This window comes from Apium graveolens, chromosome 7 (assembly GCF_009905375.1).
Source record: "Apium graveolens cultivar Ventura chromosome 7, ASM990537v1, whole genome shotgun sequence".
In the NCBI taxonomy this organism is placed as follows: domain Eukaryota; kingdom Viridiplantae; phylum Streptophyta; class Magnoliopsida; order Apiales; family Apiaceae; genus Apium; species Apium graveolens.
Window position 1 is genome coordinate 96,028,603 of NC_133653.1, and position 15,635 is coordinate 96,044,237.

The window sequence follows — 15,635 nt, forward strand, 5'->3', positions numbered from 1 at the left end:
CATTCTAATTGTTGCTCCAGCTGAAGTTAAGATGATTCCGGTTGTCAGGATGATAAATGTCTGGAACTGGTTGCCGCGATCTCTGAAAGTTGCTCATAAACTGAGCTGAGTCACTAGATATAGCGCATTGCTTCGTCACATGCGGACCTGCACACAGCTCACAAACACCAATTATCTGCTTAACACCATAGCTAGCCAGAGAATCGATCTTCATAGAAAATACCTTTAGTTGAGTAGTGATAGTCGTAGCTGTATCCACTTCAAGAACTCCTGCTACCTTGCCCTGTAGACATCTCTGAGTTGGATACTGATATTCATTAGCAGCCATCAATTCAATTAGATCATAACCTTCCTTGTAGCTCTTTGCCCATAATGCTCCGCCTAATGCTGCATCGAGCATGGGTCTGGACTGTGCTCCCAACCCATTGTAAAAACAATTGATGATCATCCAATCAGGCATTCCATGATGAGGACACTTCCTAAGCATCTCCTTGTAGCGCTCCCAAGCTTCACATAGTGATTCTCCCATTTGCTGCGCAAATTAAGTAATAGCATTCATGAGTGCAACTGTCTTCGCCATATGGAAGAATTTAGTAAGAAACTTCTGAGCAAGATCTTCCCAAGTAGTAATCGAACCAGCTGGTAGAGAGTGTAACCAGCTCTTAGCCTTATCCCTCAGAGAGAATAGGGAACAGTCTCAGCTTCACAGCATCTTCAGAAACACCGTTGAACTTGAAGGTGTCGCAGATCTCATTGAAATCCCTAATGTGCATATTGGGATCTTCAGTTGGAGAACCCCCAAACTGGATTGAATTCTGCACCCATTGAATTATGACAGGCTTGATCTCAAAGGTATTAGCTGTGATAGCTGGACGAACAATACTATATTGAATGTCATTGATCTTAGGTTGAGAAAAATTCATCAAGGCTTCCGTTCGTGCTGTTGGATCTCCCATTGTACTGAGTACCTGAAACACAAACAAATAAACCGTGAAAGTAAAAGAATCCGAGTCAGTGAACTTTAACGACCACTGATGACAAGCACATAAACTAAAAATTAACACCGAGTCCCCGGCAGCGGCGCCAAAAGCTTGTTAAGGGGAAAACACGTGCTAATATTCACGCAAGTATACGCGTTCGCAAGTGGTATAGGATATAAATCAGATTCGTTCCCACAGAGACTGGTTTAGGTTAAGTTCAATTTATGAACCTATGCAACAATGTATGGTTATCGCTCAAGTCTAAGACAAATAACAAACTGGGTTTTTATTAAACTAAGAGATTATATTAAATAACATTAACTAAGAGAACTGAGGTTTAATTACTATATATGACAAACATGGGATTCTAACTTCATTAAATACTTCATTCAATAGCCTTATTGTTCTTAACCTTAGCATGTAATGGTGATGACACTAATCAGATAACAGAAACTAGTAAACGCCAACTTTTGTTGTACGAATACCCTACTACCAAGCATCCACAAAAGAGATATAAGTTGAATAGACACAAATTATGCTTAGTCCTTATATGTCTATAAGAATTGAAAACATAACGGTTTAATGCGCAAGTTATCTATCGTGATTACATAGGGCAAGTAAGATGGTTAAAATTACCTACGAATCATGCATAACAAATACATGAACCTATGCTAGCATGGCAAGTTCTAAACCTCTATATTCACTGTCGCTTCAATAGAGATTAACTACGCTATCTTATATGTTAGCTACGCATAAGACGAATAAGCACAACCAATACTAGGATATCAATCAATCACCACACACCAAGATATTGAAACAAATTAATTACTGAAATCCATAAGTAAATCCGCTAGAATCCCATGATAATGATTAGCCCATAATTGAACTCATCGTCATCATGGGTTCCAATGAAAGCATGGTATAAAACAAGGTCTTAATAAACTGAATATAATCAAAGTATGAATAAAAAAAAGGTCTAGGTTCAACAAGAATGAAAATGAGCATCCAAAGTTACAACTATTTTCAAAAAATCACAAGTAGAAAATAAGATCTTCTTTTTTGGAGTTGTTTTGTACTTCTAGGTCTTCTCCTTCATCTCCCAATCTTCCTGGATGATGAAAACCCTTTTTTTAAGTATATATAAGCCCCTAGTGGACTTGTACCCTTAAAATTATCAAATTCCGCTAAAAAAAGGCTTTTTTCAGCGAAATCAGCCGCGCATCAGCATGCGGTCGCGTGCGGGTCTGACGCGGCCGCGTGTCAGCACGCGGTCGCGTGTCAGCACGCGGTCGCGTGTCAGCACGCGGTCGCGTGCACTTCTGACGCGGCCGCATGGGCGGCTTCTGGAAAATTCTAATGAATCTTATTTTGGCCGTAACTTGAGTTTTACTCGTCAGAATTAGGCGATTCAACTGCCCACACGAAGCTAACGAGGTTCTATACAACTTGACAATGGCCTTGGATTCCAAATCTGATCACCTTTCATCATATTTCCTTTAAAAGCTCCTTTCTTCATTTAATTGATACCTGAAATGCAATAACACAAATACACATTAAAATACCAACAACTTGAGTCCAAAACACCAATTTAAGCTTGTAATAAAGCGTTCCAAGTGGATATAAAATCCACTTATCAGATCCTGCGGAGGGTTTCGATATGTAAGATTTAAATTTACAATTTTCGTTGCGTTTATGTGCTAAAAACCCTTCACTTATAGCATTTGTATCATGATGAGCGTGTATTTTATCTTAATGTTATCCCTATATTTTGGTTATTGTGCATTAATTTGGATTTTTATTTAATAAATATTTAATTTATATTTTAGGTATCAAGGAGATATAATAAAGGAAGGTTTGGAGATTACAAAATCAGATTTGGAGTTTAATTCGATTAAAAATCGGATTTTATGGGCCAACTGCGCAGTGTAAACTCTTTGGGTCATATATGGAGTTCTAGAAGTCCGATTCTGACGATTCAACAACCAATGGAAAGTTTATGAGAAGAGATTCAATTCAGAATTGGTCTTGAATTTATAATCCATCCGAATCATCCCAAAATCAGAACCCAAAAGTCAACTACGAATTTTTACTTTCTCATAATTCAATTCTAATTGGGAAATCTCCTTATATATTTCCTTTAATTCATTAAAAATACTTTTATTATATATTATTAGATTAGACCAGGCCTAAGACATAGAGGGAGGCAAGAGACAAGTAGCCGCACAAGGGAGGAGGAGAAGAAGCCATCAACGGAGAAGAATTTAGCCATTGGAGACATCTATTTGGCTTTGTTTTCTCTTATCTTTTTATATCTCTTCTTATGAATATGTGTTATCTTTTTATATCTCTTTTTATGCATATGTGTTGGTTATCTTGGGATTATTTTAATACTTTGATTATGAACTAAATATATATGAGTTAGAATTTTTATGGAACTCTGGTATGGGATTGTTGGTGTTTTGATAAGAAATACTATATATAGTTTACAGTTTATTCATTCAAGTGGAGATCATGATACATACTTGCTATTATCTGATCAACTCTAGTAGGTTAACGAGTTAATTATAATACTGAGAGGGTTATAGTTATTTGACACAATACTTGAATGGTGCATTTTTTATCTTTTGATTATAATATTGTTACGGTATACACATATATTGTGACCATGCATAACTTTGTGAATTGATGCTTAAATAAATTCTGAAGAGTAAATTGGCATAGACATATGTTAGTTTATTTTATAGGAACTATACCGTAGTGATTTTAAGAGGAACATACGACCATTGAATTCTAGCTAATGAACGGTGCTCTTGCTATAATATTACACTACTTTATTACTGACATGAACATATTAGGGGGAAGTAATATCCTGACTCGGCCTTTCGTATCTAAAACTCATCCGCTCTATTTTCTTGTATAGTATTGGTTAGTTAATTTAGTTATTAATTAAATAGTTCAATTAGATAAAGAAAAACTCAAATCTTGTGTTCAATAACCCAATTGTTGGATATTAATTACGATTTACACAAATATACAGTCCTTAAGGAACGATATCTGGTATTTACTACTGTATTACTTGTTTGCGATTATGTACACTTGCACATCAGTATTTCATGCAACAAGTTTTTGGTTAGCATTTGTATCACATATCACACAACATGTTACTCACATATCACATATGTCACATCGACCAAAAACAGGGTTCGGTATTTTTATAACTCAAACTGGGTCAAATATCACTTTTCGACGCTTATCCAACTTAGAAGACTCGTAAAATAAGAAATATTTCAATACAAAATGATTTATGTTATGAAAGTATTTTTAATAGAAGCGAAATATTTTTCTATGTCTAGATGCAATTGTTTCGTATTAAACGAATGAACGACCTATTTATTATAAATAAAATAAGAATAATTAAATTAATATTAATATTAATTGATATTTAATAAATCTATATATTTTTAAAAGCTTAAAAAAATTAAAATATTTTTTGGCTTAATTATAAATAAATATATTTTATTTAATTATCTATAGACAAAACTAAAAGATTAAATGAATTAATCGATCAATTAAATGAATAAATAATTAACTAAAATAAATTATAAATAATTAAATTAAATTTGAATTTTAAAAATAATTAAGAGGATAATTTTATGAATTTAAGTTAGTTCATTTAATTATTTGATAATAATTAACTAAATTATCTTGGATTAAAAATCAATTTTGGGAGTAATATATATAAAAAAATATTTTAAAAAATCAAAATAAATCTTGATTTAATTTTTAAATAAACATGCAATAAAAATATTTTTAGTACTAGGTTGTCTTCAACCTTGAATCGACTGGACTCAAGGACTAGCGGCATTGTTCGGACTTTGAAGAAGCCGCCAGATTCTGAAATTTTCGGAAAACGGACAGTGACCTTTAAACGTCTGACAAAGCCCCGATCTTGGCCAAAATGACTCGATTCGATCCATTTTCAAAGCCTTTTCATTTCATAATTCCCCCCAATCCTCCAGCAAACTCAGAATCGCTCAACACCTATCGAAATCGATCATTTTGATCAAAACAACCAAGAACTCGGACTAAATCCAGCAAAAATGTAACGTTAAATTTTTTTGACCAAAATTAACGTATCTTATATCGAATTAAAGCGCTTAAACGTATAATCAATTCCCCGGATCAATATCATCAAGAAATCAAAAACAAGAACAAAAAATTGGATTATAAAATGGGGGTCGAAATCATTTTTACTAATACATAACCTAAAATATGTAAATCATATACCGAAATGATCTTCGTGATCTCTATAATCTAAAACAATGACCAAAACTTATAAACAATCAATCATAAACACAGAAATTTAAAAAGAAAATAAAACTTTATAAAATTAACTCGACTTAACACGTTTTGTAGTCAAACAATGCAAAATGATACATGATTCGACTCTAAGAACTCTCAGGAGCCATAATCGGTCCATAAGATCATTCAAATTAAGAATTAACGAGGCCTACATTCATCGATTCTGACAAACACGGAATGAACAAAATACCGAACCTCAGTTCATGATTCTGGTGTCAAAATGATCGTCTCATCACAAGCTTTGATATAATATGGTATAAAGATCGATAAAAATGGATGGCTAGCTCGACTGGAATCAGCTGATTCTTTAAAACGAGATTTTGAAAGTAATTATCGGATAATGAGAAAATTCTGAATTACCTGTTTGTTAACCATTTCTGTAAAAATAAAATAATATCCAATGGCTATTTATACTATCACTAAATTATACTCGATAAATTATAAATTGGTGTTTCAATCTCTCGATTTAAAACAACTAACTCGAAAATAATAATTTTCTGGGAATGAGTTTAAAAATATTATTTTTAGATAAATACCATATTTATATCAAAAATTCTCCGAAAATTACGAATATTCCAAAAACATGCAAACAGGAAATATTCGAATGACCTTTGATTTTATAAAAATAAAATATTAACTTTGTGGATTTCGACGTCCTGGTTGGGTTTCAGTCCGATGATTTTTAAGAAACTGAAATATTTTCTAAATTTAAAATAAACCCCGAAAATAAATATAAATATGCACATGCACACAAAACGAGATTAAGCACATAACACTTAACAACCGCACTTCGACGCGCGTCAAAATTATGTATAAATTCATACAATTGCATTTTAAACACGTAATAATTTTCTAGTTCTTGCGGGGCTGCAATTTGTATTTACCAAATGTTAAATCATTGAAATAAGTATTTTAAAATAATTAAACACCAAATATTTATTTTATATAGTATAAAGTATTTACAAAATTTTCCCGAATATTACATTTTTAAATATATGTTGAAATTTGAATTTTGACATAAAAATCTTATTTATATTAATAATAATTTTCATAATGTTAAAATAATGAAAGTGATAGAGAATTGTACAAATATTCAAAATTTCATGATGATCAAGATGGAAAATATTATTTTAAAAATATTAATATGTATTTTTGTTAAAAATATGTTTATAATACAATATTAAAATAGTGTAAAGAAATTTAAAAGTTGTTACGAAATTAGGGTAAAATAGTATAAAAAGATAAATAAAATATGGGGGAAAAAAATTGGGGACCACATATTATACCTGTAAAAGAAATACTTCATTTTCACTATAAATGTGTAGAATGCGGGATAAAACAATGATAAGGCAGGTTACATGACATTCAGCAGGTTTATTAACAAAAAATTAGAAGTGAAATACAAATTGACTAAGTACTTTTTGCTTTCATTAAGTGAATTTATTAAAAAGGACCGTTTGGTCATTACAACCTGAAAATGAACTATAGCAGCTAGACTTCAAACATGAGGAAAAGGAGCTATACTTACAACCTGCCACCTAAAAGTTCTTAACACATAACAGAAACTAGGTTACTGGCGCAAACGGAAAAAAAACTTGAAAGGGGGGAATATTAAGACACAATTAGCAGCTTCAGCTATAACAACATAGCCTATGCAACATAAACTTAGAGTAGCCTTTATCCAAACAAAGCCTTATGAGTATGACAACTAAGCATAACATGTATAGAAGTAGTGATGTAGAATTATACAATATATATAGAAGAAATAGTCTAGCATTGTAACAACTTAACAGAACCAATACATAGTTTACATTTCTTCCTCTCCAAGCTTGTAAACACAACTTTAATGGTGACATAAGATGAGTGTTGTTCATATGGTATCAGAGCTAAGATTCTCGATGCTCAATCTCTTCCGCACAATCGTTATCCTCTGGAACAATTAGTAATTTATTTTCAGATCTCTTCTCAGATCTTTATTTTACGTTTATATCTTTCTCGATTTCATTTTTCTGTGTTCTCGCATCGATAGTTACAGATTGTGTTTCCTGTAATTCATCATGATATTGTCTTGTTGTTTTAATCTCGGTTTCATAACTTTCTTCGATATTGTGTGAATTTCATCTTTGTTCATCAAAATCTCATAAAAATGAGGAAAACAACTTATGCGAATGTTGTTCTTAATGGAACTAATATAAATTCCAAGAAAGATGAATCTAGCACTAATTCTAGCAAAAATTCATTTGATCTTGAGATTCTGGCTCCGAAATTTGGAGATCTTGATGATGTGTCAGCCATTACATCTAATCTTCATCCTCTGTATTTGCAAAATATTGATCATCCTGGTTTGGTGTTAATATTTAAGAAGCTAACATGCACATAGAATTATAGTCCTTGCAAGCGCTCATTAAGCATAGCTTTTTCAGCCAAAAATAAGCTAGGGCTTATCAATGGCATCATACCAAAACCTAATGAAGATTCACCTATTCGAGCTCAATGGGAGCGTGTTAATGATATGGTGATAAGATGGATTTTGAACACTGTTTAGTGGACATAGTAATGGTATGGATTTTGTGAACACTGCTCAGGAAGTCCGGGAGGAGTTAGTTGGCCAATTCTCCAGTATTGACGGTCATCGAGTCTATCAAATTCTAAAGGATCTCCATGCTCTTGAGCAAGGTGATAAATCTGTTGAGTTTTACTATCATAAGATGAAAAATCTTTGGGATGAGTATGTGGCTTTAGAACCGACTGTGACTTGCAAATGTAATTGCAAGTGTGATTCTCACAAGTTGCTTGACGAAAGGGAACAAAGAAAGCGTTTATTGCATTTTTATGGGCCTTAATGATCGATTCTCAGCAGCTAGGGGACAAATACTTATGATGAATCCATTTCCTTCTATTGCACAGGCTTTCTCCCTCATTAAACAAGAAGAGAGACAAAGGCAAGGCTATGTTTCTTCTAATGCTTTTCTTGTCAATGTTAAAATTAATGCATCCACAGTCTCTACAATTGCTAATGCAAACACTGGTACTGCTTCCAATGATATGCTGAATTCTAAAAAGCAAGGATTAAGATGCAATTATTATCATAAGGAGGGACATACCAAAGAGCATTGCTTCAAGCTCATTCAATATACTCTGAGAGGCCGTGGCCAGGGCAAATTTAGTGGGGATCAGGGAGGTTTTCGAACTCATCCTGCACAAATGCAGACTAATCAGCAAGCTAACAACGTTCATCAATCTGTTAGCTCATCTCCTCAACTTTATCTGGAACAGATTCAACAATAGATGGCTAGAATCAGTCAAATGGTTTCTAATTTGGCAAGTCCTGCTGCTACTCCTGTAAGAAATATTACTCCAGAAGATCTTGTAACTCCTATTGCAGGTTTGGCATTCTCTATGATGTCTTGTATTCCTGCAGATTTTAATAATTTGTAGATTATGGACATTGGTGCTTCCAGTCATATGTTTGTAACATTAACCTAATGACTGATATTTCCTTACTTCACAAACCCATTCATGTTGCTTTACCTAACAGCCATTATATACTTGTTCACAAAGTTAGTAATGTGCATCTCACTCCCATACTATTTATCAAGGATGTACTCTTCATACCATCTTTTCATTGCAATCTACTTTCAGTTAGTAAACTTACTCAACAGTCTAATGTTAGACTCACATTTACCTCCTTTAATTGTCTGATCTAGGTTCGGGACTAGCTGCATATCTTGGCAACTAGTGTTGAATATGGCGGCCTTTATTACTTTTCTTGTGCTCCTATATCTGTAATAAGTAGTTCTTTACATTACTACTTGTAATTCCTCTGTCCCTAATTTTGTTGATCAAACTAGTTCAAATTCTTCAAAATTGTGGCACTTGCGCTTAGGACATGCATCTCAAACTGTATTGAGTTTTATTCCTTGTGTAAAGTACTCAATTGCTTGCAATGAATGTCCAGTTTGTCCCAATTCTATGTAATCTATGTTATCATTTTCTCGAAGTGATAGTCATGCTAGTCAAATTTTTGAACTCATACATATGGATGTCTGGGGTCCATATCATGTTACTACTAATCATGTATGGGGTCCATATATGGAACTCATACATATTTTTTAACGATAGTTGATGATTGTTCACGAGCAACTTGGACTTTTCTCATGCCTAGTAAGTCTGATGTGTTTCAACATTTTAAAGCCTTTTCTATGTATGTGAATAATCAGTATAAGACACAAATCAAGATTATCCGCATAAATAATGGTAGTGAATTCATTAATCATCAGTTTTCTCAATTTTTATCAAGTCTTGAAATAGTTCATCAAACTCCCTGCACCTATACTCCCAAGCAAAATGCTAGAGTTGAGCGTAATGTTGTGAATATGTTGTGTACTTGATGATTTCATTAACAAAACACCTTGGTAGATTTTACTTAGTGAAAAATGTAGCACCCGACGGATAAGGATTATAGTCCCGACGGATGACTCAATAAAGTCCCGACGGATGATGATTTATTATCCATCGAGTGAGTAGCTTATGTAACAATAAGTCTGTAGCATATCTCTGCATACACATTGTTTAGATTCTGTAGTAGTACTCAAGTCATGTTGACTTTAACTAGATATGCAGAATAGGTTGATTAATTGTACATAGATGATGTCTTGTAATTCTGCATAAATGAAATGAAGTCAAGTGCTAGATTGCTACCCGACGGATAAACAACAATGCCATTCGATGGATGATCAACAAGACAACCTGGCGGATGATCATGAACTCGACGGATGATCATGAACCCGACGGATAAAGAATTCAAACATCTGTTGACAGTGACAACACAGTCACATGCGTCGAGTGTATGCAAATGGAATGTGGAAGCCTATTCAACTGAGTTTTAGAGAACAAAGAAGCGTTGCCATTTCCATGCTATTATGAAGATATTCAAAGATGCTGGAATAGAGTAATGAAGTAGCATAGTATTAGACTTGATAGTTTTTATTTTATTATCTTGTCTTATTACTTTGTAATCTTGGTGTTATATAAACCAAGAAGTAGCTAATAGAATAACTAACTAAGCAACCAAGAGAGAAACATTTGTAAGCTGTATTCTTAGCATTTTTATGCAATCTTAGTTGTTAAAATTTGTAAGCAGCTGTGAGCTAATTGCTACACAGAGTTCTCCTAGTATATTATATATCTCTGGTGGATACATTCAAATCCACCAGAATGGTTTTTGAAAACCTGTGTTTTTAATTACTTGTGTTTTGATTCATTTCAAGTTATTATTCCGCACTCTGTAAATCAATTCACACTGATATATATATTTAAGTTAGAACACTTTTATTTGTGAAAAAGTTTCAAGAATACCATTCAACCCCCCTTCTGTAATTCTTGTTTCATTATTAGGGACTAACAATTGGTATCAGAGCAAGCTCTTGAAGAACAAAGAGTTTAAAGATCATAATAAAACAACAAGATGAACAAGAAGGATGTTAGAGTCAAGATTCCTTTTATGGACAAAGATAATTATCATCACTGGAAGGTAAATATGCATCTTCATTTACTTTCTCAAGATGAGGCCTATGTAGATTGCATAGAAAGAGGCCCTCATGTACCAATGAGAGCTGCAACTGGAAATGAGCCATATGTCCCCAAACCAAGGTATGAATGGTCTGATCCTGATATTGAACAAGTCAGGAAAGATAAGAAGGCCATGAATATCTTGTTCAATGGAGTTGATGGTGACATGTTTGACAACATCTTCAATTGCAAAACTGTCAAGGATGTTTGGGATACAATACAGATTATCTGTGATGGCACTGAGCAAGTTAGAGAAAACAAGATGCAGCTACTGATTCAACAATATGAGCATTTTCATAGTGAAGAAAGTGAGTCTCTCACTGACATTTTTAGTAGGTTTCAAAAACTACTAAATGCTGTAAAGTTGCATGGAAGGGTCTATCAGACAAAAGACTCCAATATGAAGTTCCTTAGATCTCTTCCAAAGGAATGGAAACCTATGACAGTCTCATTGAGAAACTCTCAAGATTACAAGGAGTTTACTTTTGAGAGACTGTATGGCATCCTGAAAACTTATGAGCTTGAAATAGAGCAAGATGAGAGGATGGAGAGAGGAAAGAAGAAAGGAGGATCCATTGCATTAGTTGCTGAGTTAGAGAAAGAGAAGGAGATAAGATGGAAGTTGTTGAATCAACTTCAAAGGTCTGTGAAAATAAGGGCAAGGGGCTGGTAGCAGAAAATGAAGATTCTTTGAGCCAAGATGATATGGAAGATATTGATGAACATCTAGCATTTCTTTCCAGAAGATTTGCCAAGCTCAAGTTTAAGAAGAACTTTGGAGCAGCCAAGCCAAATAGAAATATGGTGGATAAATCAAAATTTAAATGTTTCAAATGTGGCTTGGCAGGGCACTTTTCCAGTGAGTGTAGAAAGTCAGATTCCAGCAAGAAAAGGTTTGAGCCTGTGGATTATAAACAGAAATACTTTGAGCTGCTCAAACAAAAGGAAAGGGCTTTCATTACACATGAAAATGCTGCATTTAATATGCCACAAATGCCATTTAGCATACCTTACTGGAATAACATGTTCACTAATAGCATGCCATTCCCTGTTAATCAAAATATGTATGATAATTCTGCTGTAATGAATGGTTTCAAAGGTTCAACTCAAATGACTAAAGATGAATCTGATATCCCCAAGTCAAATAAGATAAAGCCTAAGGATGGATTGTGTGATGCCTGCCAAAAGCAAAGCACATCAAAGCATCATTCAGGAAGAAGCTTGATTCAATAATTGAAGAACCTTTGCAACTGCTACACATGGATCTGTTTGGACCAGTCAATGTGTTGTCCATTTCAAGGAAAAGATTTTTCCTAGTAATTGTAGATGATTTCTCAAAGTTCTCTTGGACATATTTCCTAAAGTCTAAAGATGAGGCTAGTGAAATCATCATTAATCACATAAGGCAAGTCAATAATTATCCTGATTTCATAGTGAGAAGAATCAGGAGTGATAATGGAACTGAGTTCAAGAATTCTGTCATGAGAGCATTCTGTGAAGAAAATGGGATTTTGCATGAGTTTTCAGCAGCAAGAACTCCACAACAGAATGGAGTAGTAGAAAGGAAGAACAGATCACTTATGGAAGCTGCAAGGACAATGCTTGAAGAGTCTAAGTTACCAACATATTTCTGGGCTGAAGCTGTAAATACTGCATGCTACACTCAGAATATTTCTCTGATTAATCAAGCAAAATGCATGACTCCCTATCAATTGTTCAAGAACAAGAAGCCAACTCTAAATTTTCTTCATGTTTTTGGATGCAAATGTTATATCTTGAGAAATCAAACTGATCAGAATGGGAAGTTTGATATTAAAGCAGATGAAGGAATTTTTGTTGGATATGATGTTGGTAAAGCATATAGAGTCTACAATCTAAGAACCAACATTTTGTGGAATCAATACATGTTGTGTTTGATGATAAAAAGATTGAAGGACTGCAAGATGAAGATTACCATGAGAGCCTCAATTTGACAATGTGGAGATGGTTAGTGATGACAGTGATGATGAAAGTGATCAAGAAACAGTATCAAAGGATAATGCAGAAAAATCTACTACCAATGAAGCACAAAATTCAACATCTATCGAGTTGCATAATACTTCATCCGTTCGAGAGACAATCTTCCTTATCCGTCGGAAGGCAACCAGCTTCATCCGTCGGTACTCAAGATTCACCATCCGTCGGGTTATCAAAAGGAGCTGGGAGTCAGGATAGATCAGTTACAGAAAGCTCCCCTTTCTAAATCAATGATCCATTAACTCAGGGGGAGTTTCTAACATTCAAAACTCAATCACACATCAAGACAACAATGAGGCCTCTTCATCTAGAGCTAATCTACCTCAACAAAGAAAATGGACAAAGGATCACCCCTTTGAGCTCATTATTGGTGATGTATCTTCTAGAGTTCAAACAAGGAGAGCAACTCAAGAAGAATGTCTAATACAGCAGCTTTCTTTCTAAGGAAGAACCAAAGAAGGTAGAAGAAGCTTTGATGGATCCTGATTGGATTGTAGCTATGCAGGAGGAGCTAAACCAATTTGAGAGGAATAAGGTATGGAAGGCTGGTGCCCAAGCCTAGAGGAAAGAATCCAATTGACACCAAATGAGTATTCAGAAACAAGAAGGATGACAATGGCATAGTAGTCAAGAACAAAGCTAGATTGGCTGCTAAGGGTTATTGTCAACAAGAAGGAATAGATTTTGATGAAAAATTTGCTCATGTTGCAAGACTTGAAGCCATCAGAATCTTCTTAGCCTATGCAGCCCATGCCAATTTCAAGGTCTATCAAATGGATGTCAAAAGTGCCTTTCTGAATAGAGACTTGGAGGAGGAAGTCTATGTCAGTCAGCCTCCTGGTTTTGAAGATCCAAATTTTCCAGAATATGTCTACTATCTTTTGAAAGCACTTTATGGACTGAAGCAAGCACCTAGAGCCTGGTATGACACTTTATCAAAGTTCCTTTTGAAAAATCACTTCACAAGAGGTACTGTAGATAAAACTTTATTCTTTAGAAATGTTAATGGCTCTAGTATACTTGTTCAAATTTATGTAGATGACTATTATTTTTGGCTCTACAGATGAAAAACTTTGTAAAAAATTTGCCAAATTGATGCAGAGTAAGTATGAAATGGGTATGATGGGAGAACTAACTTACTTTCTTGGTTTGCAAGTTAAGCAAGTTAGTGATGGAATATTCATTAGTCAAACTAAATACATTTATGATCTTTTAAAGAACTTTGATCTAATGGATTGCACATCTGCAAAAACTCCCATGGCCACTGCAACTAAGCTTGAATTAAACACTACTGAAAAGTCTGTGGATATTTCAAGTTATAGGGGCATGGTTGGCTCACTTCTGTACTTAACAGCTAGTAGGCCAGATATAATGTTTGCTACATGTTTGTCTACTAGATTTCAGGCTGATCCTAGAGAATCTCACTTAGTAGCTATCAAGAGAATTTTTAGATATCTCAAGGGAACACCAAAACTTGGCATTTGGTACCCTAGAGATTCTGGTTTTGATCTAACTGGTTGTTCAGATGCAGATTATGCAGGTTGTAGAATTGATAGAAAAAGTACAACAGGAACCTGTCAATTTTTAGGAAACAAGCTTGTGTCCTGGTTCAGTATAAACCAAAATTCAGTTTCTACTTCCACAGCTGAAACTGAATATATTGTTGCTGGCAGTTGCTGTGCACAAATTTTGTGGATGATAAAATAATTGCTAGACTATGGTCTGCAAGTGGAAAGAATTCCCATTTTCTGTGATAACACAAGTGCAATTGCCATCACTGAAAATCCAGTGCAACATTCAAGAACAAAGCACATAGATATAAAGTACCATTTCATAAGGGAACATGTAATGAATGGTACTATGGAACTACATTTTGTTCCAAGTGAAAAGCAGCTTGTAGATATTTTTACCAAGCCACTGGATGAATCCACCTTCTCAAGGTTGGTAAGTGAGTTAGGTATGCTTAATTATTCTTAAATCTTTTCAGATAATTTGCAAGTTGTTATGCAGCCGGAAATTTAATTGATTTTTCAGTCTAAGATGGAATTTTGGCCAAGTCAAAATTTACATCTCGACGGATGATCTTTATCCATCGAGTTTGATCATCCGTCAGAATATTGTTCGTAAATAAAAATCAATTATTTTCTGGAATATTTTATAACTCGATGGATAATATTTTATCCTCATCCGTCGAATTATCTTAATCTTAGCCGTTAATTTCCTAAACATTATCCATCGAGTATACTTACAGTTTGTAAGCATAACACGACGGATAACTGATGGAATTTTTACAGTTTATTTTTAAACTGGCTATTTTAGGAAATTTTCATTAGTTACTTTATTTTACTTTATTATTTTTGAGATAGTATAAAAGCTTATTTCATTTCCATTGCTTTTCTTTTATCATTCTCAAATTATCTGCTCTAAATTCTCTCTATTTCAAAAGCAATTAACATCTCTATCTCTGCAATTTCCACTCTCTAACAATGGCACCAGTAGTCAAGATCATGTCACAAACTGGATACATCTATGAGAAGAAAACTTCACGGCTCTAGTAAACAAGGGGATTCAACACTCAAGTGACTATCACAAAGTGATTGATTTTGTGAAGAACTGCAAACTCAGCTATGCAATGCTAGAATCACCCACCATCTTCTGTGAGGTTGTTGAAGAGATGTGGACTACTGCTTCATACAACTCGACAGA

At 34.2% G+C, this 15,635-nt stretch overlaps 1 protein-coding gene and 1 non-coding gene across 2 annotated transcripts; both read left to right on the forward strand.

The window, feature by feature from the left end:
- Window positions 1-458: 458 nt before the first annotated feature.
- LOC141676307 (small nucleolar RNA R71) lies at window positions 459-565 on the forward strand. Its single transcript, XR_012556906.1, has one exon. It is a non-coding gene; the product is annotated as a small nucleolar RNA R71 (small nucleolar RNA).
- A 7,338-nt stretch (window positions 566-7,903) lies between these two features.
- On the forward strand, window positions 7,904-8,630 carry LOC141673888 (uncharacterized). Its single transcript, XM_074480616.1, has 2 exons — window positions 7,904-8,105; window positions 8,200-8,630. The coding sequence occupies exons 1-2, from the start codon at window positions 7,904-7,906 to the stop codon at window positions 8,628-8,630; spliced, it is 633 nt and encodes a 210-aa protein (XP_074336717.1).
- Window positions 8,631-15,635: the final 7,005 nt, after the last annotated feature.

Bases quoted from the DNA above. Each gene is read 5' to 3' on its own strand.
- LOC141673888 (XM_074480616.1), top strand. From the start codon at position 7,904: ATGGATTTTGTGAACACTGCTCAGGAAGTCCGGGAGGAGTTAGTTGGC. The intron at 8,106-8,199 runs GTAATTGCAAGT...ATCGATTCTCAG, and splicing joins ACCGACTGTGACTTGCAAAT to CAGCTAGGGGACAAATACTT.